Source organism: Camelina sativa, chromosome 19 (assembly GCF_030686135.1).
Source record: "Camelina sativa cultivar CO46 ecotype springtype chromosome 19, ASM3068613v1".
Lineage (NCBI taxonomy): Eukaryota > Viridiplantae > Streptophyta > Magnoliopsida > Brassicales > Brassicaceae > Camelina > Camelina sativa.
The window spans coordinates 22,786,989-22,813,572 of record NC_141898.1 but is presented as its reverse complement, the minus strand read 5'-3'; the positions used below and the strand labels follow the sequence as shown (position 1 = coordinate 22,813,572).

General features: G+C 40.4%; 1 protein-coding gene and 1 pseudogene across 2 annotated transcripts; both read right to left on the bottom strand.

Moving 5' to 3' along the window:
* Positions 1-1,203: 1,203 nt before the first annotated feature.
* On the bottom strand, positions 1,204-26,560 carry LOC104767003 (uncharacterized; annotated as a pseudogene). Its single transcript, XR_015591522.1, has 12 exons — positions 26,349-26,560; positions 26,112-26,200; positions 25,583-25,592; positions 23,650-23,775; positions 23,432-23,554; positions 22,677-23,100; positions 22,501-22,585; positions 22,338-22,366; positions 22,036-22,089; positions 21,917-21,958; positions 1,550-1,628; positions 1,204-1,380 (listed from the first exon to the last, which is right to left on the bottom strand). The product of XR_015591522.1 is annotated as an uncharacterized LOC104767003 (transcript).
* LOC147920864 (uncharacterized) lies at positions 16,569-18,448 on the bottom strand. Its single transcript, XM_087502886.1, has 2 exons — positions 17,658-18,448; positions 16,569-17,587 (listed from the first exon to the last, which is right to left on the bottom strand). Exons 1-2 carry the CDS (start codon positions 18,186-18,188, stop codon positions 16,763-16,765), a joined length of 1,356 nt encoding a protein of 451 aa, XP_087359012.1. The 5' UTR covers positions 18,189-18,448; the 3' UTR covers positions 16,569-16,762.
* Positions 26,561-26,584: the final 24 nt, after the last annotated feature.

The window sequence follows — 26,584 nt, the reverse complement described above, 5'->3', positions numbered from 1 at the left end:
TATATTAACCAACCTCCTTCGACATTTCCCATTCATCTTCGTTTAGAAATTCTACCTTGAAAGGGGTATAGAGGTTACAACTCAGAGTTCTGTTTGGAAACACGCCAAACAAACACTTTTTTACTCAATCTTATTAAACAAGGTTATTGAATACAAGACTGAATCTAAGCACTCTTTTCTCCTATTTCTAAACACAAACTAGTGTAGATATAAGAGAAGAAACCCAACACTCACCTTCTTAGTTTTTTTTGCTAGCATTGAAGTTTCACAATCTCACACAATAATTCTAGAAGTGTTAACCCTATTTTGCGGCTCGTCCTAAGCTTTTTATACTAAGCCTCACTAAATCCCAACAAAAATATCTTCGAGTATTCTCCTTATGGTAATCGCTTGTACTCCAAGCCTTGTCATTCCTTAAACGTCGAGATGGATATTCTCCATATCTTCACTCCCGATTCGGCTTTATCTTTGTCCAAATCATAGCACTCTAATGACACATCATCTTAGCCAGTCCAACTATGACACGTCAGCTTTGCTTCCTTGTCGAATCTCATACGTCTGTGGTCTGACGCGGAATCCTGTTCCAGTGACTGCATCTTCATACCTATCCACAAATATGTTGTTTTACAACTTTTAACCTATTGTTTCACCCCTTTACTTCACAAAACCCTATTAATAAGTAGAAAATTTCTGCACCATACTATAAACATATTCTCTCTATAATATCGGCGTCTCATCACAGCAACACGACACCTTTCTAATCTTCCCAATCCAGCAGTCACTTTTGAATATCATTTTAACAGATCTGGACCTTTTATTTCCTACTATAACAATTGCAATCTAACACCAGTTATATGTCCATCTATAAGAAAAATTAAACAAACAACATGTCTCATTTAATTAACATCACTAGACTTTAGTTTTTTTAACATCATGACACCAGTTATATGTCCATCTAAGTCGTACCGAAGAACAATAAACATCTGTCATAATGATTTTTGTAAGAAAACGAAGTTATTGTTAACAACTAGCTCTGTATTTGTTGCAAATGAACTTTTGAAGCAAATTTGTACTACATTCAAGATACATATGCTTCATGATATATCTCTTGTCAAGCTTCTACTTCTGAAGGGTTGTTGATTGTTATGTTGATTAATAGCAAAGGTGGATGCTCTTTTATCAGAAGACTCTGAAGGAATCCGATCATCTGTGCATGTGAAGCAATGTCATTATGTCAGTCAATATTAGAAATATATTTATAATTAATCAACATAGTTGTCATATGGTCGCAGGTCGATGTAAAGAATACCAAAGCGAAGGCAACGCATAGAAGGCTGAATCCAGGAAAATAGAACGGTGCATTTTCGGAGAGAAACAACGCTATAATATCACACCAAATTTAATTTTTTGTTAAACACAATAGAAATTTTTTTCTCGATGATGACTAATTAATTAACTCTCTAAAGTAAGAAATGAATGGTGTGTTTTTCAATGGATAATGACTAATGAACTGTGTTCATTGTTCAATTTTATGTGTTTACATATGTACCTGTCAATGGACTAAATACAAATGGAGCCACAACTCCAGCAAAAGCTTTTACTCCGGATATGCATCCTTGGACCTTGCCCTAGAACGAGATGGAAAAAACGAAAAGAAAGACATCATTATGTTATTGAAACTATAACTGTGATGGTAATAAATTTAAAAATATGAATTATGGTAATTAATCTTGTTAGTCTTCTTTTGTATGTTAATTTTTAACCAAAATAGACTGTTGATTTGTGGATATGATCGTTACATATCTTAAAAGCCGTACCATTTAATCGTTAAACTTTGTGGAACTTGAAGCCAAGCCGAGAGTGGATTGGTCATATTCTTGTATATTACTCAAGATCTCTTACTTCAAATGTGAGAATTCTAACGTTCTTCTAACTATATATCTTAACAAAACCTCATTATGGGAAGGATTTAGGGTCTGATCAGCCAGTCCAGTTATGGGTTTCTCAAACCGTACTAGGGTAGAATCAAATTCGGTTCAGTTGTGTTAACGTGTGTTCAAACTCTAATACTTGTTAAGTACGGTAAGCCTTCAAATATATCGAACCTGATCTCTTAATTATATTGGAACCCTAAAATATACAATCACACAATCAACAAATCAAAACCCTAAGTTTTGAAACCCTAAACCCTAAAACTTTAAAATTCGGATTGCTTGAGGTTTAGAATTGCTTAGGATAAGATTGATTGTTATTGTTTTTGATTGATTCTATGTCTTGCATAAATTGAAACTTAAAATCGGAATTTTGTCTTGCATGAAACCCTAAAACTAAGAACTTAAAATCGAAACCCTAGAGAAAAGTTTTTCTTAAAACCTCTTGTCCTAATTCTATTCAGAATAGGAAAATTTACTAACTAAAAAGGAAATAATATTATCTAGAGAAAAGGAAAAATTTAAAACTTAAAATTATTTGCATATTTCCTTGTCCATACTAGATTATATTTTTGTCTAGGATTGTTTCATGCATATATTAACTATATTTTAAAAGACAAAAACTATATATTAAAAGACAAGAAATTATTTACTAAAATTGGCATGGTTCGGTCTTAAATACCGCATGGCCTAGACAAAATTAATTCCATGGTTCGGTCTTAAATACCGCATGGCATAATCCAAAACAATTGGCATGGTTCGGTCTTAAATACCGCATGGCCTAGACTAAAGCGATTGCATGTTTCGGTCTTAAATACCGCATGAAAATAATCGGGTGCATGTTTTGTATTTTATAGATGTCCAAGATCGACAATCTCCTATATGCTGCACTTAATGTCTCTGGAGACAATTATTTACAATGGGCATTGGACACTAAAATTACCCTGAAATCAAAGGACCTATGTGAGTGCATTGAGTAGATGTCCAATGATTGTACTGAAAAGAGTAGGTACACGACAATTTTGCTAATACGCCATCATCTTGCTGAGAGTCTCAAGAACCAGTACCTTACCATTGAGAATCCTCTTGACCTTTGGACAGAGTTGAAAAACAGATATGGACACCAAAAGACGGTGCTCCTACCAAAGGCTCAATTCGATTGGAAAAACCTAAGGATCCAGGATTTTAAATCCGTGGATGGGTATAATTCAGAGCTATTTAAGATAGTCTCGATCTTGAAGTTATGTGGTAAGAAGGTTATTGAGGAAGACTTGCTAGAGAAAACATTCTCAACCTTTCACACCAATAAAATACTGCTTCAGCAACAATAACGTGAAAAGGGCTTTAAGACATATGCAAGTCTAATCTCTTGTTTGCTACTTGCTGAGCATAACAATGAGTTATTAGTAATGAACAGTGCAATGAGACCTCCTGGTTCTGCCCCATTACCAGAAGCCCACAAGGTTGATATGACCAAGAAAGAGCCTAAAGAGACTAACTACGTCTATAGAAGCAAGTATCACGACCGTGGCCGTGGTGAAAGAGGACGTGGTGGTTGTGGAAATTACCATGGAAATAATTATGATGGTCATGGCCGTGGGAATCGATTAGACTTTGGTCGTGGTCGAGGTAGAGGCCGCGGAATTTTCAAACCGCAACATAAGACCAAATCCATTTGCCATAGATGTGGTATGGAGAATCATTGGGTAAAGACATACAGAACACCTAATCATCTTGTTGATCTCTATCAAGAGAATTTGAAAAAAGAATCCAGAAGCTAATCTGGTTCATCTCGATGGTGAAGAAGATTTCGACCATGAGAATGATGACCAATTGGATTATGAGACTTCGGATTGTCTAGGAGAGGATAATTAAATTTAAAATATTGTCTTGATTTAATTTCCATGTTTTATGCTTTGAATTTTATTGGATTATGATTTTGGTTTAAATTCAATTATTTTATTTCCTTCAATATATTTTTGTTTGTTTTATTCTTTTATGTCTAAAACATAATTCTTGTCCATATTGAGAAATGACTGAGGACAAGAATATAATTGTGGTGGATAGTGGATTAAACCACACAATTTTAAATGATAAGAGATATTTTGCAAAATCTCAATTTGAAAAATGCCAATATTAGCTTAATAGCAGGTATAGCAAGTCTAATGACACACATATTGAAATAAGTGATGTTTTATATTCACCCAGCTCAAAGAGGAGCTTATTGAGTTTCAAAGATATTCGTTTGAATGGTTTCCATGTTGAAACTAAGGGTGAAGGAAACGAAGAGTTCCTACATATTACTGAAATCACCCAAGGATCTAAAAAAATCCTAGAGACTATACCCACATTATCCACTGGTCTTTACCATGCTAAGATTAATATGATTGAGGCTAATATGGCAATGAACAAGATGTTCAATGAACAATTCACTTTATGGCATGACCGGCTTGACCATCTGGGTTTTAACATGATGCGTAAGCTAATTATGAATTCAATGGGCACACTCTTAAAGAGAGACGAGTTATCCCTAAAAATCTCACGTGTGTAGCATGTGCACAAGGGAAACTCATTATAAGGCCATCACCAGTGAAAGTCACTGAAAAGACTTTAAATTTTTTGGAAAGGATACAAGGAGATATATGTGGACCAATACACCCACCTTGTGGGACATTTAGATATTTTATGGTCCTTATTGATGCATCGACCAGATGGTCGCATGTTTGTCTATCATCAACTAGAAACCTTGCGTTTGCTAGATTGCTGGCCCAGTTCATACGTCTGCGAGCCCACTTTCTAGATTTTCCACTTAAGACTATACGTCTAGAAAATAATGGTCAATTTACATCCCAAGCGTTTAATGATTATTATATGTCCATGGGGGTAAGTGTGGAACATCCTATGACACATGTACATACACATAATGGATTAGTTGAATCCTTTATTAAACGTATTCAATTAATTGTTCGACCATTACTCATGAGGTCGAAGCTTCCTGTGTCGGCTTGGGGACACACAGTATTACATGCAGCAGAGCTTATACGCATCAGGCCATCTAGTGAACATAAATATTCGCCATCCCAATTATTAACGGGTCATGAGCCAGACATATCCCATCTAAAAATATTCGGGTGTGCCGTTTATGTACCGATTGCTCCATCACAGAGAACAAAGATGGTTACTCAAAAGAGGATGGGAATATATGTTGGATATGATTCTCCCACCATTATTAAGTATCTAGAGCCAACTACGGGTGATTTATTTAAGGCTAGATACGCGGATTGTCAGTTTGCTGAATCTGAATTTCCTATTTTGGGTGGAGAGACGAACAAGCTGGTCAAAGAAATATCATGGAATCCAACATCCTTAAATTGGCAAGATCCTCGGACTCTAGCATGTAAGGCAGAGGTCCAAAAGATTATACATTTACAAAAGCTAGCTAATCAATTGCCAGATTCCTTTGCTGACCCAAAGAGAGTTATGAAATCGTACATACCAGCTTGTAATGCACCGGTACATATTGATGTTCAAAAGGACCACAATCAAGTTGCTATAGAGTCTAAGGCACGTTTGAAACGTGGTAGACCAATAGGTTCCAAAGATAAGAACCCTCGGAAATCTGAGAAAGGTGCAAATCAAACCGAGGTTAAGGAAAATATAGACATGGCCGCGGCAAATCCTAAGGTACCGAATGAGGTTTGGGACGTTGAACCTCAAGGTCCTGAAGGTAATTATAATAATGGGATCTCAATAAATTATATCATGTCTGAAATTAAATGGAACCGAAAAGATGTCGACATTGATGAAATATTTGCATACAAGGTAGCACTTGAAATAAATGAGGATCATGAACCCATGTCCATATTAGAGTGCACTCAAAGTTCAGAATGGTTAAAATGGAAAGAAGCCATTGACGTGGAGTTAAATTCATTAAAGAAAAGGAACATGTTTGGTCTGATCTTAAGGACACCATTCGATATAAAGCCAGTTGGACACAAATGGGTCTTTGTAAGAAAGAGAAATGAGAATAATGAAATTGTGAGATATAAGGCACGGCTTATAGCACAAGGATTCTCTCAAAGACCAGAAATAGATTATGAGGAGACATACTCCTATGTGATGGATGCAACGACTATTAGATTTTTAATAAGTCTGGCTATAAGAGAAAAACTTGATTTGCGGCTAATGAATGTAGTGACCGCATATTTATATGGTCTATTGGATAATGAAATTTATATGAGATTAACAGAGGGTATTGAGCTCAAAGATAAGAATGGTTCTCGAGAACAATACTGCATATGGCTAAACAAATCCCTTTATGGACTGAAACAAAGTGGACGTATGTGGTACAATAGATTGAGTGAGTACCTAGCCAAAGAGGGCTATAAGAATGATCCCATCAGTCCATGTATTTTTATAAAGAAGCTTGCAAACAAAGGTTTTGTAATCATAGCAGTATATGTGGATGATTTGAATATCCTAGGAACCTCTAGGGAAACCGCCCAAACAGTTGAATATCTCAAGAAAGAGTTTGAAATGAAAGACCTAGGTAAAACTAAATTCTGTTTGGGATTGCAACTTGAGTACATAAATGATGGAATCCTTGTGCATCAAATGGCATATACTGAAAAGGTACTCAAGAGGTTTAATATGGACCAAGCTCACCCATTTCCTAGCCCATGGTTGTGATAAGCCTAAATTTGGACAGTGATCCATTCAGTCCAAAGAAGGACGATGAAGAGATTCTCGGTCCAGAAGTGTCATACCTCAGTGTTATAGGAGCATTAATGTTTTTGGCTAGCCACACTAGACCAGATATTTGTTTTGCCGTGAACCTCCTAGCAAGATTTAGTTCTTGTCCGACCCAAAGGCACTGGAACGGTATCAAACATATATTGTGTTACCTACAAGGAATGTTGGATTTGAGTTTATTTTATACTAACTATAACAAAGAAGGTTTAGTTGGTTTTGCTGATGCAGGTTATCTATCCGATCCACATAATGCAAGGTCTCAAACCGGCTATGTGTTTACGCACGGTGGTACATCAATTTCGTGGCGTTCGATGAAGCAAACCATAGCGGCCACATCATCTAATTATGCAGAAATTTTGGCTATGCATGAAGCCAGCCGTGAGTGTGTGTGGTTGAGATCAATGACTCAACATATCAGGTCGGATTGTGGCATGGCCGATGACAAGGAAGCGACTATCATATATGAAGACAATACCGCTTGCATCGCACAGCTCAAGGAAGGGTACATTAAGGGAGATCGGACGAAGCACATATTACCTAAGTTCTTCTTCACACATGAACTACAAAAGGCCAGAGCAGTTCAAGTGGTACAAGTTCCATCATGCGATAATTCAGCCGATCTCTTCACCAAATCATTACCCACATCGACATTCAAGAAGCTCACGCACCAGATTGGAATGCGGAAACTTACTTTTAGTGATGCTTGGAACAGGGGGAGTAATGCGTGTTGTACTCTTTTTCCTTCACCATGGTTTTGTCCCACTAGGTTTTCCTTGTAAGGTTTTAATGAGGCAGCGTCCCCAAGCGTATTACGGTGATCTCTTAGCATTTGCACGGTTATGTCATCCAAGGGGGAGTGTTGTAAATCACTTGGAGTGGATCTCCATAACCAGCCCATTCACATGTCCAAGTCAACAAGGCCCATTGGCCCTCTTCTCTTATTCTAAGTCGGTTTAGGAATCCTATTGTACTTAGGGCTTTATCATTTACTATATAATGTACTATTCGATTGAATCATTAATAATACAAGAGGATACATCCTTCGAGTATCTCTACTTTCACAACACCTATTGAATTGAAAATTGTTGCTTTGAGGAGAACCGGAAACAATTCTAAAGAAACGGTACGTGGCAATATTTGATTGGATGTTGATTAAATATAAAACACAATTTTTTCCACATTTTCTTTTTTCTTTTCCCGAATATCTATCTCTTTCCTCTCTTGACGGTGAATCCAGATTCTCTTCAGTTTTAATTGATTTCAATCGAATGCTTTTTTCGGGCACGAGTATAGAGACGAGGTAGATGCAGGAGCTAACGAAAATGAGGACACCGAAGCTCAGAAAAAAATGGCGGCAATTTCTAGGGTTTTTGGAGGGTTCAAGACAATTATGGCGAAGGTGGTGACTGTTGAGGCCGTTATTGTCGCTGGAGCTGATGGTAAAGAAAGAAAAGGGGTGTTCAAGGTGTTTACAGTCTCTCAGCCGTTGGCTAGCTTCACGGAGAAAGCCAACTCACTCGTGGTACCGCCGTGAAAAAGGTTTGGGAGTATGTTAAGCTTCACAATCTCCATGTTCGTTGATTTGGAAGATTTCTAGGGGGGGTTTTGTTACTTTTCTTAGATCTCTGTTACTTATGAACTTAGGGATTTGGTGTTCCTTCAGCAGAGACTTCAGTAATGGTAGAGAACAGATGATTGTTGCATGTAGACAAGTCGAGTAAGCTTTTTGTTTTGGGATTTCTAAGGCAGATGAGTTGATTGTTGTATAGAACACAGATCTTGAGTGAATGCATGATGTCTTGTGGTAGAGAAGGGATTGTTTTGTTGTGAATATATACGACTAAGAATTTTTGTTGGGGGTGGATCTGCACCCCCACAAAAGGCCCAATCCGGGAGAAGGCCCAAGAATAACAATCTCAAGGGAGGGTATTACAGTCTTTCCGGAGACGAACCGACATAGTTACCTATAAATACGGATGTACAGTGTCCGTATAGAAGAGAAAAAAGGGAAGACGAGACGATCTCATTCATAACTTGTAAAACTTTGACGAGCTCGTAGCTCATCATTTTGAACTGGTCGCTTGTTAGCTCGACTAATCCTTTGTAGTCCGACCCCTTTTTGTGCCCCGACACCAAGTTTAATAAGAGAACTTCGACCCTCTTTTACCAAACTAAATATTTGTTACCTATTTGGACATCAACAATTTATTGAACCGGATGAAGAAGTCACACACCCAGGAGTTCACTCGCCACTCTCCATCAAGAAACAAATGTGCAAAGTCCGTGTTGAGTTATCAAGACCACAGCGTGTGTATAATCCGGGTCATAAGTTACCAAGACCAACATGTGCTAAACTGAGGTTAAACTACCAAAGAAGAATGTGCAAACCTCGGATCAGTATTGAAGATGAAGTTGTGCAAATGTAGGGTCAAGATATGTTGATAAATATGTACAAACCTAGGGCTAATGAATGGAGTGAAGAAGGCCCTAGGATTCAAATAGAGTTTGGGCGGCAAAACGTGGTCCCATGTGAGTTTGGAGTCAATGCAAGTTGCAAGGAGTCACATGTGACCTAAAGATCCGTTTATAAGGTGTCCCTATCTCTCTTGGGCGTCCAACAACATTCAAATATCACAAGTTGCTATTAGAGAAAGAAGGAGCAAGTGGGAGAGTCACATATTGGCTTAAGAGGTCACTTTGGAGCTGTCACTATCTACATGCTTGGGACCAGCTCTCCTCTCTCTTCATGTCACTTTCTACACACCCAAATGTGTATATGTGTATGTATATGTGGCCGTTGTAATTAGGGTTAGAAGGGAGACACATAACCCATTCTCTCCTTGTATAAATATGTAACATATATCACTAATAAATTAAGCTCTCCAATGGGGGGTTTTCCCCTTACCAAAAATCGTTTCTTATACATTCAAATGGGTAGATTCTAGTCTCTATAATCTCATGGAAGGACCAAGCTTTGGCAATGCTTGGTCTCTATCTTTCTTTCATTTTATACTCTTCACTATTCTCTAAACTATTCTAAAGGGTTATTTGGGTTATCTTTGGTGTGAGAGTTCTATTGCCTCTCATACTTATTCTTGAGTATACACAGCTTATATTGGCGTGTATAACTCCTTCTTTACCTTAAGAACACTCTCATTGAGTTGTATCTTAAAGGCTTTACACATGAACACACAAATTCCCCTTTAAGTGTTCTTCTGAGTTAATATTGGAGTAGAGTGTATCTTGCAGCTCACTCTCTCCAAATTCTAACACAATTTGGCGCGCCAGGTAGGGGGAGCCAAGTCGAAACTTTCTTTAAGAACTTAGAAGACGGACCTACAGAGAATAGACGAGATGACAGGAAACACCAGAAACGAACGTCAAGGAGAAGGATCGTCAGGAGGAACGATCACCCCATCAACGGACCAAGCAGGGAATACAGCACTCCCTATGCCAGACGCTCCAAGAACCTACGAACAGTCCCGGTGAATTCATCATAGCTACAAACCTAATGAGCCCATCGATGACTAATGATGAATTCCTGAAGCAATTCTCGGTTTTAATGGAGAACAAAAATTCTCATGCCGACCTCTATGCCCTGACGCAAGATCGTCAGGAGTCGCTTTGGTCATTCATAGGACGGTTCAAGGAAATCGTCGTCAACGTTTCAATCCCAGATGCTGCGGCGATGGTCGCACTCAAGAATGCCTTGTGGTATGAGTCTCACTTCAAGGAAGAACTATCCTTGACACACGTGGAAACTTTAGACGACGCATTGCTCCGAGCAGCAAAGCATATTGAGCTCGAAGAGGAAAAGGTCGTCAATGCTAAGAAGCATGCAGCGACAAAAAGCACCACGACCAAAGAGCCAACGGTCATACCTCAAAAAGACGAGCACGCTGAGCCTCGACAGCATTTCACTAGGAAACAAGATCGGACCCGCCGGACCTTCGCGATCGGCGACGAGGCACAACAGAAACAACCATGGAACGTCTACATCCGAAGAGAAGGAGGAGAAAGCAGCACGACTCAGTATTGCGATTAGCAACAAAACTGCACTCATGCAACCGAAGAGTGCCGCTATCTCCAAAAGATCTTGATGGAACGATACAAAAAGGGCGCAATAGTAGTCGAGTCTGACCAGAGCAAGACGTCTCGACCCGGGAGAAGCAATTCTAACCGAGGAGAAACTATTGCCCGAAAGTTCGAAAGCAAAGATTCCAAGATTCTCGACGACCAAAGTGGGGATGAACTGGAGATGACGGACGACGTCGCCCACGAGAAGCAACCTCGTGCAGATCGTCGGCTTGACCAAAACCCACCACAACCCAACCGAAGGATAAATACGATTATGGGAGGATTGACAGGGTGCAACGACTCGGTTAGGTCAATTAGGGACTACACCAAGAAAGCCAAGATGAAGAAGTCCTGGCCATCGAGAATCGATTCCCCAGACACGCTGATATCCTTCGACAATAGCGACCTAGAAGGGTTAGACCTACCACACAACGACCCATTGGTTGTCGAGCTTCTCATAAGTGAAAGCCAAGTCACAAAAATATTGATCGATACCGGAAGTTCAGTGAATGTGATCTTCAGAAATGTCCTAGCTCAAATGGAAATAAGCGAAAGCGACATCATGCCGGAGTGCCATTCGCTAACAGGATTTGATGGGGATTCCCTTATGTCAGTCGGCAACATAGATCTGCCAAACTTCGTTGGGGGAACAGCTGGGTATTTTCGGTTCGCTGTCCTTGACAAGCCTACTATCTACAACGTCATCCTGGGAACCTCGTGGCTCCACAAGATGCGCGCAGTTCCATCAACATATCATCAATGCGTCAAATTCCCAACCCCGAAGGGCGTATACACATTACATGGTAACCAACAGAGTGCGAGGGCGTGCTTCTTGATTGAACACAAAATGTGTACGGCAAAAAAATTATAGCAATCAAAGCAACGGATCGGCGATGACAGCTCGTCGCCAACAGATGGAAAGCCGATCCCGATACAACAAGGCGTTACCGCAACAGAGGAAGTGATCATCGACGAATCCGACGCGAAGAGGCGCGTGATCATCGTAACAGAGTTGACTTCGGAGATGCGCAATGAGCTTATCCTCTTTCTACGAACTAACACGGCAACGTTCGCGTGGTCAATGGAGGACATGAAAGTTAGGACCAGAGCGATCGCAGGCGGTCAATGACGAAGTGAAAAAGTTACTCGGAGCCGGTTCGATTATCGAGGTAAAATACCCGGAATGGCTGGCTAATCAAGTGGTCAAAAAAAAGAAAAATGGCAAGTGGTGGATTTGCGTCAACTTCACCGATCTGAACAAACCTTGTCTGAAGGACAGTTTTCCACTACCAAGAATCGATCAGCTCGTCGAAGCCACCGCCGGCAACGAACTCTTGGCCTTTATGGACGCATTCTCGGGGTACAACCGGATCTTCATGCATAAGGAAGATCGAGAAAAAACTTCATTTATTACGGATCGGGGAATCTATTGTTACAAAGTGATGCCCTTCGGTTTGAAGAACGCTGGAGCGACCTACCAAAGACTAGTCCACAAGATGTTTGCCAAACAGCTTGGCAGAACCATGGAAGTGTACATCGACGACATGCTTGTAAAATCAAGGAAAGCCAGCGAGCACATCACTCATCTCCGACAATGTTTTGACACTCTGCACAAGTACGGCATGAAGTTGAACCCGGCGAAGTGCACCTTCGCAGTTAAGTCCGGCCAATTTCTTGGCTACCTGGTGACTCGACGAGCTATCGAGGTAAACCCAAAACAGATTAAAGCAATAATCGACTTACACGCACCATGAAACGCAAAGGAGGTACAGCGACTAACCGCTCGGATAGCCGCCTTGAATCATTTTATATCCAGGTCGATCGACAAATGTCTCCCATTCTACCAGATCCTCAAGACTAAAGGGAAATTCGAGTGGAATGAGGCTTGCCACGCGGCTTTTGCCAAACTGAAAGAGTATCTGTCAACCTCACCAGTTCTAGCCAAACCAGAGAATGGCGAGACCTTATTTCTTTATATCGCCGTATCGGTATCTGCTGTCAGAGGCGTCCTAGTCAAAGACGATCGAGGAGAAGAACGACCTATTTTCTATATCAGCAAGTCGCGTGACGATGCCGAGACACGATAACCAACCATCGAAAAAATCGCCTTGGCGGTCGTCACCTCCGCAAGAAAACTTTGCCCGTATTTCCAGTCGCACACCATTGCTGTACTGATCAAACAGCCCCTACGAACGGTCCTGCATAGCCCGAACCAATCCGGACGACTGACCAAGTGGCAATAGAGCTCAGCGAATATGATATCGAATAACGCACCCGCCTAGCCGCCAAGTCCCAGGTCTTAGCAGACTTCTTGATCGAACTTTCTATCGGTAATGATGAGCTGTACCACACCGACCCTTCGACGGAGAGATGGACTTTACACGTCGATGGAGCCTCTTCGCATCTCGGTTCAGGGGTCGGGATCCATCTAACGTCCCCAACAGGATAAATCCTGGAACAGTCATTCCGACTTCGATTCCAGGCAACAAACAATGTCGCCAAATACGAAGCATTAATTGCCGGCCTAAAGCTTGCCGACAGAATGGGAATCAAGCGAATTCGTGCTTTCTGCGACTCTCAGCTCGTCTCCAACCAGTTCAACGGCGAGTACGATGCCAAAAGCGACTGGTGGCGTACCTTGACGTCTTTCAAATTCTCTCCAACCTCTTCAGCGAGATTGAGCTAATCAAAATTCTAAGGAGAGATAATGCCCCAGCCGATGCCCTGGCAGCACTCGCCTCGACCTCTGACCCCGATCTCCGACGTGTCATCCTAGTCGAAAGTATTGACTCGCCAAGTATTAAAAACGCTCAATCGGCGACCTGCCTCGCACTTCATCAGCCGAACGAAATCAGAACCACATGGAAGGCCGCAACATCAAGACGGGACTTCAAGCCTCCATCCGAGAACGACAAGACGGACTGGCGAGTCGAAATTCGTGCTTATCTGGCGGACGGCGATGTGCCAACGGATAAATGGGCAAAACGATGATTGAAAACAAAGGCTGTCCACTATACTCTAATGAAGGAACATCTACTCCGGTGGACCGCATCAGGATCCTTACTCATTTGTCTACCCTGCAAATATATCGAGCGAGTCATGATGGACACACACGAGGGAGCTGGAGGAAACCATTCAGACGGCCGAGCCTTGGCACTGCATATTAAGAAACACGGTCATTATTGGCCGACCATGATCTCTGATTGCGAGAAGTTCGTCGCCAAATGTGAGAAGTGCCAACACCATGCACCCATTATCCATCAACCAACCGAGCTTCTCCAAACCGGTGTAGCCCCATACCCATTCATGCGATGGGCGATGGACATAATCGGCCCTTTGCCCATGTCAAGACAGAAACGTTACATCCTCGTCCTGACCTACTACTTCACAAAGTGGGTGGAAGCCGAGTCATACGCCAACATTAAAGCTAAGGACGTCCAGTTGTTTGTATGAAAGTTCATCATCTGCCGACATGGGCTACCGTAAGAGATAGTCACCGATAACTGCTCGCAGTTCTCTTCCTCCAATTCGAGGATTTCTGTGCTAAGTGGCGGATCAAGCTACGAACATCAACCCCGAGGTACCCCCAAGACAATGGTCAGGCCAAAGCAACAAAAAAAAACTACACTTGATGGCCTCAAAAAACGAATGGATGCCAAGAAGGGTGCCTGGGCCGACGAGCTTGACGGGGTGCTATGGTCCTACCGGACGACCCCACGACAAGCAATAGGACAAACCCCATTCTCTATAGCTTACGGGATGGAAGCAATGGCCCCTGCCGAAGTCAGCAGTTCCAGCCTCTGAAGAATGATGCTCGTCCACGACACCAACCTCAATAACCACATGCTAATGGATCGGCTCGACGAACTCGAAGAAGAACGTGATAAAGCACTCTTGCGAATTCAAAACTATCAGCTCGCCGCAGCAAAATACTACAACAAGAAGGTACACAATCGACACTTCGACGAAGGAGATCTCATCCTGCGAAAAGTCTTCGAAAATACTGCCGAGCCAAATGCCGGGAAAATGGGGGCTAATTGGGAGGGTTCATATCATATCAAGCCGAGCCAAATGCACTTAAACCGCTACTATTATTAAAAAAAAAAAAAAGAAAAAAAAAGGGCAGTCCGGCTATGCATAGCCCGCCTTATAGGTTTTTGTTATCTATGGAATGTGAACTACGAGCGGCTTGATCCTTCCTGATCGGAGAGTACGTAGGCAGTCCCGTTCACGGGATGCAGCTGCCAGTAATATAAATTTTATTTTGGTTATCAAAACTTTCGGAGTATTTGCGAGATATACATATTGTTATCCTGCCCCGATAGCGACTCGTTGTCCCGACTTCTTACCAAAGCAGAGTCGCAACTCGCAAGTAAGGGGTAATCCGATCTTCACGAGTCGCACCTAACTTTAAAGAGAGAACTTACTGAGTCGTTAATGAATCGTCGTCCCGACATTTTACCAAAGCCAAGTCACAACTCGCAAGTGAGGGGTAAGCTGATCTTCACGAGTTGCACCTGACTTTAAAGAGAAAATTTACCGAGTCGTTAATGACTTGTCGTCCCGACATTTTACCAAAGTCGAGTCGCAACTCGCAAATCAGGGGTAAGCCGATCTTCACGAGTCGCAACTGACTTTAAAGAGGGAACTTAATGACTCGTCGTCCCGACATTTTACCAAACCCGAGTCGCAACTCGCAAGTCAGAGGTAAGCCGATCTTCACGAGTCGAACCTGACTTTAAAGAGGGAACTTACCGAGTCATTAATGACTCGTCCTCCCGAGATTTTACCAAAGCCGAGTTGCAACTCGCAAGTCAGGAATAAGCTGATCATCACGAGTCGCACCTGATTTAAACGAGCAACTTGTCTGGTCGTTAATGACCCGACGTCTCAAATAGAATACCTGAGCGTAATAAAAAAGAGAATAATAATTAATAAAAAAGGGTGCCAACACCCAACCAAAATAGTTCAACAATGGGAGCCGACCCCATAACGGCACATTCCCATCAAAAGAAAATAATAAAGGTTCGACGATCGAACTCTACACATGAAGAGGTCGCCCTCTAAATTCCCAGATCGGCATCAAAGGGCTCATGAAACTCCAACCCGGCGATGGTCGTCTACCAAAAACGGTACGAGTCCTGCAGCTCTTTCAGCCTATCCATCACAACGGCCGCATCCCTGGAGACCATCTTCTCGAGATAAGAGCTGGCTCCTACGACGCGACTGCTCTCGCAGAAGTAATGATCTGTGCTCTCCAACTAATTAATGTACCGGCGGAGTACGTCGACCCGAGTTCGGCAAGCATCCAGCTCAGCATGATCCTCAAAGGGTCTCCTACCGATGGGCTCCAGGTCGCCTTCCTAAGGTTCAGGAACCGTTGCCTCGGCCAATAACGCCTCACAGCGGGAGCGCTCCTCAAGCAGCCGATCCCATCTCCACTTCGGAACAAGCAGACCATCGCTGATCAGCAGTTTGAGGTGTTCCACGGTCCCATCCACACGACAAAACTGGAAATGGTGATCAAACATGCGACGCGTATCTAAGATGTAATTCCTTAGCCTTTGAATCCAGGCATGGTAGTACTCGGTTTCAGAACGGATCACGTCGTCAGGATTTACGGCAAGCCTTTCCCTCGCCCTCCTCAGCCAAGCTGACCTCATTGTCACAGGCATTAGAGCAGTTTCACCTACTTTACAACTAGCTATCTCTAGAGAGCAAACAAAGGAAAAGAACAGAAAATATGAAGTTCTAAAGAATAATTTATAGAGGGGAGTCACACTCATAACCGTCTGTCAATAATGAGCATCGAGAAAGGCAAAAGGCTTCGCGGATTAAAATGGGAGCCGACCTCAATACGGCAAAAGTCTTATGGAAGCCGACCCCAATACGGCACAAGACAAGTAAAGGGAGCCGAACCCAATACGGCACAAGACAAGTAAAGGGAGCCGACGCCAATACGTCACATAAAACACACACCGATTCATACAACGACCAGCAAATCATTCCTGGACGAGACCAGCAACCGGAGAGCTCAGTTCAGTAGCCTCGGCTTCAACCTGCATAACCTGCTTCTTGCTTGCTGCGGTCTCTCCCTGCTCTTCGACCTTATCCTCCGTCTCGGCGACCCGGTCAACCATCGTGGTATCTTCCTGCTCGTCGTCTTCCTCTTCATCAGGGTCTTCCCCAAACTTCTCGACTGTCTCTCCACCTGGAGACTCAACCCATTCTACTACCGGATAAGGCTCATTGAAGCACGTGGCGATGCTGAAGTCCCTGAGTTGGCTGACCACACGCATAACATTATCAACAACACCATCAACCAAGTATGCGATCTGACCATCAGCAGCCAGTGTCTCGAGCATACGAACATTCCCCACGGCTTGGTTGTACGCCAAGTATTTCGGACGTGATGCCTCGTACGCCTTGGTATACTCCCGATGTCTCCTCAGAATCTTCTGCGCACGAGTTGAGAGCATGCGATACGCCTTGATTTTGCAGAAATACCCGTATTCGTCGCGTCGCGCCCTCAGCCTCCTCGTCTCGGATTCAAGCGTAAGCTTCAGCTCGGCGCATGAAGACTCGACCGACTCCAATTTAGATTGAAGGGTGTCCCTCTCAGAGAGGAGTTCGTTGTGATCGCGTTTAAACTCGGTGGCCTCATCAGCAAGTTTCTTGTTCGCACGACGAGCCTCTTCTAGCTGCTCCTCGAGTTGCGTGACACGATCAGAAGAGGGATTAGGAGCAGAGGAAGTCGGCTGAGAAGCCTCCAGCTCCCATATGCGATACTCATAGCGGGAGGATGCTCGGTTTATTAGCGCCACAAGCTAGTCAAACACGAAAACAAGGATCAGCCTTGGCCAGTTATAATCAAGAGAAGAGAAGGAAAAGACGAACCTCATAAGAAGCCCTCGCAATATCAGACATCGCCTCCTTTTCCTTCAGGTGCTCGACCGTAGGGAGTCGATATTTGCCGTAATAAATCTTACGGAACATTTCACCACAGGCAAGGGTGTCGGTCGGTAAAGCCCGAGCCGCGGACGTGTGGCTAAAGTCCCAACGGTAATCCACCGTCTTCTGCTTTTTCGTCGGGACGGGGCATGACGAACTCCCACCATCCTTCCTTTTCGCAGTAGTGTGAGCGACTAACGAAGAACTACTCTTTCCTTGCGAAGGTGCCCCCGCTGACCCGGTTGGTCGGCTGGAAGGCGAGGAGGAGGGCAACACAACTTTCTTACCGGCGCGAGCATCCACGAGCCGGGCGTCAGGGGGAGGTGGTGGAGCTTTTTTGGACAAATCCATCCCCGAAGGACAAGCGCTCGATTCAGAGCGAGTGTGAGATTGACCCAATTGCGGAGTAGGTGGGGTGCCAGACGACTGGCGGTAGCGAGCGGATACGTCAGGAATTTCCAAATTTAGCCTTCCCATTTCTTTGCGCACAGGGTTCTTGCTCGTCGAACGAGGATTCGTCTTGTTACCTACAGAAGCTTTGCCTTTCCTCAGCTTTGTCCCTGGCCAAACGTAAGGACTCACGGCTCGGATTGCGTCAACTTCGGCTTGAAAGGCAGGAGGATATGGGAGAAGGCACCTTGGAGTGGCAGCTGCGAAAAACACGAAATAAAGTCAATGACGACGCTCAACATATAAAGACGAGTCGTTAAGTAAGGAGAACTACAAGATGAAAGGTTCCACCCAGAATATAAAGGGATCGTAGGATCCTCTACAACCCCCGAAACCTATTTCAAGGAAAAATAAGACCCTTCCCAATTATGGGTGTTTCCCTTTGCCCCCTCGACGAGAAGAGGTTTTCGCGAGATAACGTAATGGGTATCGGGCTTCTTCTTTCTGTCAAACGCGGTTAAACGAGTGAGCTCCTCAAAATGGTCGACTCAAAGCTGAACGCCCGCTTTCTCCGCTAAAATTGAGAGCCCAACGGCGTTCCGAAATGTCGCCAGAGCAAACTGAGATATCGAAGCCTTACGATTGGCAAAATATAGCATAATGAACGAAGAAAGGGGAAACGTGATTCCACACTCGGTGAAGATCTTCTCCGAAAGGCAGATAAAACCGTCCGGAACGTCCAAAGGGCAATGGTTCCATTCTGGGATAATGATGGCAGGCTGGGCAGATAATTCGCCGAGCCGAACTGCCTTCAGCGCCGAGTCAAGTTTACAAGAGGATTTGGGAACATAGGAGAGAACGTGCCCTATACCCACTGTCAGGTCGACAATTACCGGCAGAGATCCACGTCTGACGACACGATCCTCCGGGACATCCGGATCCCCAAGATCCTCGTCAATGAGGGAAGGAACCGAGCAAGGGAGACCAGACGAACTGGGGGTGGCCGCACTAGAGGATACGCGAAGTTGATGTTCAGCTAGGTCAGACGAATCAGGACTAGAAGACGGATCGGATGAAACCGGGCTCGGCACCGTTGGTTTGACCCTGCGACGAGCCAACTTAGCCGAGACACCAGAATCAGAAGAGGTCGCTTGACAGAATCAGAAGAACCATAATGGAGATCTAAAGGAAAAATAAAGTGTGCGGGCGAGAAGAGAAAGGGAGAGAGAAGAATACCTGAGCGGATAGACAGGAAAGAAAACAGCAGGCTCCGGATGAAAGTGAAAAATATGGAGAGAGCAGTGGGTATTTATAGGAAATGAAGGGGGTTTTCGAAGCACTAACATTGCTATTTAGATGATTCGCGACTCTTCAAATTCCAGATCTCACGCGCCGTGGGTCTGATGCGACGTGATTTGACAGCTTTCCTCGAAGGATGGAACAACTCACGCGCGACCCTCCACTTCCCAGAACTTTGTCCGCCAAAGACCTTTCGTATTTCCGTCATTTGTCTGTTCCCAATCTGGCTCGTCAACCTAAATCAGATCAAGATATATAATAAGGCGAGGCTCGCCTGACAACCGACGAACCAATCTAACGACTTTCAGTTCTTCGCGCAAACTACGAACTGGAAGCGGGGGGGGGGGGGGAATACTGTTGGGGTGGATCTGGACCCCCACAACAGGCCCAATCTGGGAGAAGGCCTAAGAATAACAACCTCAAGGGAGGTATTACGGTCTTTCTGGAGACGAACCGACACAGTTACCTATAAATACAGACGTACAGTGTCCGTATAGAAGAGAAAAAAGGGAAGACGAGACGATCTCATTCATAACTTGTAAAACTTTGACGAGCTCGTAGCTCGTCATTTTGAACTGGTCGCTTGTTAGCTCGACAAATACTTTGTAGTCTGACCTCTTTTTGTGCCCCGGCACCAAGTTTAATAAGAGAACTTCGACCCTCTTTTACCGAACTAAATATCTTAATTGTTACCTATTTGGACATCAACAATTTTGTGGGTTTGGTTGTGAAGATTATCTTGGAGAAGTTTGAAGCTTTTGATCTTTTTGAGTGTTGGGGTTAGGTTGAGCTAGTTTGAATGGAAGAAAATGTGTTGGTTGGGTTAAGTATCTGGTCTTAAGCTTGAAATGTTGAAGAACTTGAAAGGTTTTGGTCTTTTGAGTCTTGGGAGTTTGCTATCTTTATTGAGCTTTGAGTTTTTTTGACTGGTTGAACAATGTATTGAGGGTGAGTGTAATTAATCATAGGCTGTAAGTGTTTGTATACTCATTAAAAATGCAAACTTCTGCTGCTTTGATTTAGCTGGATTTTGTTAGTAGATTTGATCTCTTAAATTCAAAAAATAAGGCAGCTTTTGACCGTAGACTTCTCTGTTTTTCGTTTTGGGGGATTCATAGCTCTGTTATCTTGAGTGAATGCATGTTATCTAACAGAGCTTTCTCTCTCTTTGCAGGTTGAAATTAACACTTCCAACTATGGGAAGTTGTGAATTCCGGGAGTCATTAGATGGATCCTTGCTCACTAAGTGCTTGATTCTTCTCTCAAGTGATGGTAATTCCTCGCTCTCTGCCAAAAATAGGGCTTTTATAATAGAGTGTAGGTTCTCCTTGGTGGATTGATCAAGATGATGCGGTTTGATTTTGGAGTCTTCGTTGTGTTCTGATGGCGTTGCTTTAATCACTCTTGATCGACCTAAAGCTTTCAACGCCATGAATCTAGGTCCGTTTTTAAGAAAGAATTAAGCTTTTTTTATGAAATGAGTAAGTTCAGTCATTAAAGAAACGAAATTTTTGCAGAAATGGATTTAAAGTACAAGAGCTTGCTTGATGAGTGGGAATCTGGCCTTTTGTGCTGGTAAAAAAATAAACTTCTTTTGTTGTTGTGTTGATATGTGGATTCTGGTTTCTAAGATTGTAGGCTAAAATGTGTGGCAAGTATAAATGCATCTTATAGAAAACAAAAGCTAAGTGATTGAGTCTTGGTTTTTTTGTGTGCTGTAGTTTGCTTTCAAAGGTGTTCCCTTTAGCTAAATTCAAACTGGATAGAATGTTTGTAACCATGGTCTTAGTTTATCTGCAGGTGGTGATGTGAAGCAGATTACAACCAAGAATCAATTGTCAGATATGATATTGATAGAGGTATGTTTGTGCTATTTTAGTCTATTAGTTTGATAAAGTTAAACTATGTGGTAACACTCTTTAGAGAACAAGGCTTTTGTCGGATTTACACCATACTTGATTACCCTCCATGATGTATGTTTCTTGTTTATGTGGTAACAACTCTAACTTTGCTTCATTTTAGAGTATTCACTGATATGCAAGATTGCTGGATACAAAAAACCATATGTCTCTTTAATGGATGACACAACAAGAAAGAGGTTTGTGTGTAGTATATAGTTTAACCATACATATTGTTTTTTTAGGAATATTCTGTTTAATATTCTGAATTTTGTACAATTTTATTGTTTTCTATTTCATGTAATATAAATAATTTAATTTTTATTGTTTTGTCATTTTTGATTAATTATTAAAATTTTGATAATTAATAAATAATTGTTCAAAATTTAATATTTAAATGATTGAGCAACCTTTTTTAGAATCCTTTAGTGGAAGGATAATTTGGTTTAAGTTCTAAGTGGATTGTTTTAATTAGTTTAGTATTAATTATATGGTTAGTTTATATTTGAGCAACTTAATAGAGTTGCTAGAGTGGACATGATACCTTCTTATATCCTCTTTGGAAGACGTTAAAAAAATTGAAAAGTTGGGAGAAGCAAATAAATTTTACTGTTGTACCTGTTCACTGGATCCAACTTGTCTTGAGGCAATACCACAAACCTACAACCAAGATGTGTTTAAGCACACTAAGTAAAAATTTCAACTATTATATGGACCATGAAGCCATCAAATCTTACAGATGGCATCACGAACATGGCTCCGGGTACAAGTAGGGTCGTGGCATAAGGAACCTATATGCGATCGAGTAAAACAAACAATCCTGTTTAATTTGTAATATTTTGCTGGTTTAATCAGCTTGAACTCTCTTGGACCAAAGATCTCGGTATATAGAAGGAACAACCATGGCAAGCTCAACTATACTTGAAAATATTATGGGTCATGTTTAACTTTCAAATTATGGATCTTAATTGTATAATATAATAAAAATGATTTTTAAAAATATATATATTTTTTTTTTGTTAAGAGTCAGTGAACTCACCCATGCTGACCACGCAACACTAAGACAAGCTGCGTGCATCACAAACACATAACCAAATTTAGTTGGTCTATATATATCATGATTAAGGACATCAATTTATATATTTAGGATGTCACAGAATAGGTGGGGAAAAATGAAGAAAAAAATAAATAGTTTCGAATGTTTACGTTGAAAAATTCCATAAGAAGCCCTGTTGATAACACCTTACGTTCCCCAATGGCAGAAACCAATATCGGCAATATAAACAGCTGAAAACAATAAATTTAGTAGCAGGTATTAATGAACAATATTTCTGTAATTGTAACCGATAACTATTACATGCATTTTACAATATTTTACCTGGGAGATGGAGCCAATTATGTTAACCAACAGCAAGAGCTCAGCAAAGTCATTTTTGTTGAACCCAAAACGGGCTTTCAGAAAATACTGTATTATTAAGCCCATATCCATCATTTGGTTATATATAAGTCACATATATTTACTTAGAGGACACCATATATGAAACGTACCTATTCTTTATCAAGCTGACCATATCTTTGAGAGAGGAATAATTAGTGTTGAAGACATGTGTCTTAGTTGGTGCGTCTCTTAGAATCGGCTCCGCCAACATCTTTAGATCACCACCATCATGAACCTCTTGATCATTTCTACCACCACCATGACTATCCTCTTCCTCATAGTTATAGTCATCATTATTGTGTAATCTCTCTTTTAGGAAAATTCTCATGTACACTAGGCCAACGAATAGTGACATAGCTGAAACCTAATATATTGCAAATTTTGTTGTACTCTCTCATATAGGCGAGATAAGGATATATGCTAAATAAAAATTTAATCTAAGTTAGAAAAAGGACGAATCTTAAGGGCATACTATTTTTTCTCAAACGTTTGGTGAATTTTCAATTGAAATTCCTACTGTATATTTTGTTAAATAACCAATATAAAAACTTGTAGAAACAAATCTTAAGATTTTTTTTTTTTTTTTGTGGTAAACTTAAGAAACTGATTGTGTGATTGAATCTTCTTTTGAGATTATCTCTTAATCTCGTCATTTTTGGGAAGTGTGTATTATATATATGATGATAATCAGATACCCGAAAAGTCGAAGCAATGGGTAAGAAACGAGCTGAGAATGTTGCACAAACTCCGGAAATCGATCTGACACCGGCTAAAACTACAAACATTGATATTCTTTCTCTGCCATGAACATTTTTGGCCTAATATAATCGAAGAAATGTAAACTATGAGAGTGTTTCAGAAGACCAAAACATCATATAATATGATCATATGGTAAAATGAGAACAAACTTTACCACATAAGCATGGGCAAGACAGTCAACGGTGCCTTCGCAGACCATATCGAATAGAATCTTGATTATATAATATGCATAGAAGAAACTGGTATCCCTTCTATACCCTAATATCGCTGCGAACATTTACTACATTTTAGCATAATTGAACACACATTTCAATTCTGGGAATACTATACTATTATTTATTGCTGTAAAAATTGTTATATTGATCAAAATAACTTATACACAATAATTCTGGGAATACTATACTCTAAATATTTTTTACGGTAGCATTTCTCAGTTTAACTCTTTATCTTTTCTTTTTTTAAATACTAAAATATACTTAAATAAATCTATTGTTGCAACATTTCAATTGAACCATCAACACTGAACCATCACAACATTTGATCTTTGTGACTAGTTATTGTAATTTTTAGTTTATTCGGTTATCCTTGTTTTAAAGTGTCTCGAAGCTTTCTTTAATTATATATATTATTTTTTTATTTAATTGAGTTTATTGCCCAACAGCCAACACCAATAACATTAAAGAAGTCGTTAAAAAAAGGAGAAAAATAAATGAGAAACCGTCAAAACATTAAAGGGGAACCATGTAATGGAATCGTGAGGTGTCCACAATCAGATAAAATAAATAAATAAATAAATCAAAATATCTTTTGTTGTAGTAGTTTGGCACACGTGATTAGTAAGCTATTTTTTTAAGATGTTTAGCTTTTTTAATTAGGGAGATTTACACGATAGTACACTTTATCTAAAACTTCTTTTACTTGACACATTTTTTGCTATTAGAATATTTTTTGCATCATATTTTTTAGTATTCATTAAATTTATAATTATTATATTCTTACTAAAAATAACAAAAAATACAAATATTTTTGTCTCCTTTCTCATTCTTCTCTCTCTTCATTTCTTTTTTTTTTCTTATTTTTCTTCTCTCTTTTTCATTGCATGTTTTTTTTTATTATTCTCTATATCATAAACTTTAGATCATAACCATAATCATAAATTTAATTTCATAGCAATTTTAACAAATGTAAAACCCTAAACTTTAGATAAAGTGTGCTATTGTATAAAAAACTAAACATGTGACCATTCATTATATCATATCCTAAACCCTAAACCCTATATCTCTAAACCCTAAACCCTAAACCCTATACCTCTAAACCCTAAACCCTAAAGCCTAAACCCTAACACCTTAATCTTAGATCATAAACCATAATCCTAAATTTAATTTCATAGAAATTGTAACAAATGTAGTCAAATATGAAGATCTTTTACTTTAAAACATGAAATTGACCTATCCCAACCTGTAAACCCTGAACCTTAAATTAGGCCAAATTTTTGACTTCTTGCATTACATTCTTTATAAATTTCCAAATTCATTGATGTTGTTCGCTATTATTTGGATGGTTAACATGCATAGATGGATACTTATTCTGGATGACCAGAGAAAAAAAACATATGAATACCTAACTAGTTAAACAACTTGTGGTTTAGTAAAGTAGTCATGGAAAACTATCAAACGATTTTAATCTTTCGTGTCCATAAAATCAAGTCCACATGGACGTTAAATTATACACGTCCACTAAAAACTACTTGTTTTTTGGTGAATTAGTCATCGTTAACTAGCAAACAATTTTAACTTCATCATATCCCCTAAAAACCTAAGCATGAAACCGTTCATTATATCCTATACTAAACTCTAAACCCTAAATCTCTAAGCCCTAAACCCTAAAACTCTAAACCCTAAACCCTAAATCCTAAATTTTAGATCATAAACCATAATCATAAATTTAATTTCATAGTAATTGTAACAAATGTAGCCAAATCTGACGATTTTTTACTAGAAAACATAAAAATGATGATCAATAACATATGGAAAAGATTTGATGGATGATATTATATATATTGAACATGAAACTAAATAATCATAAACATATAAGCATCTGAATTTGATTTTGTAGATGATAAATATATCAAAATACAAAATTTTAAAAAGATATAAATGTGGCTAAGGAATATATATATTGTTATCCACTATTCAAGATTATTCAAACACATATATCAAAGAAAGGGGGTAAGATAAACAAATAAAATAAAAATTATTTGGAAATAGAGAAAGAGTTAGAGAGGGTGAGAAAGAAAGATAAATGAAAGAAAATAGAGTAAAAATATAAAAAATAAAAAAAAGATGTGTGTTGAGAAGTAATGTGTTTGGAGAGAGAGAGTTAGAGGGTAAGAAAGTAAAACACTAGAAGAAATGTGTGTAGTGGTTCAAAAGTGTGTTAGAATACAATTTTTTTAATAGAAAAGTGTGTTAGAATGCAAATATTATTTTTAATTATTGGTATATACAACTAATGATTGGTTTTTGCATGAAATTATTTTATTTTATTAGAACTGAAAACAAAAAAATTGTTAAGAAAAAAGTGAAAAAAAAAATTGTTAAGAAAAAAAAAAGGAACATGGGAAGAGTGAGTATTATTTTGATTCCATATCTGTCAGCAAAATTCCCAATCACTGGCATCATGACCATTGTCCCGAGTCCTACCGCCTTTTTCACCATTTTCACATGTCATTCTCGGATTGCAAATTTAAAAATATTGAAGTGTTTTTGGAAGTGTTTCGTCATAAGACTCATAACAACAAAAAAACCAGAGATATGTATGTGTAGATCAGTAGATATAAGTAGAGGTGGATACCACTTGTTGTACTCCGGTGAGGTAGACGGCGAGAGAACATGAATCCTTTTGGCCGGAGCAAACCGCGGCGACCGTAAAGTCAGTTATCACAGGCCTTAGCAAGAACTCGGCGAATCCCGACAGGAAAACCGTCGTCAGGATGTGTCTCAGCTCTCCAAGTCTATATTCTTCCATATCTCTCTTCTATTAACCCTCACTTCAAATTCTTAACTATACAATGTATTCCAGAAATGTAT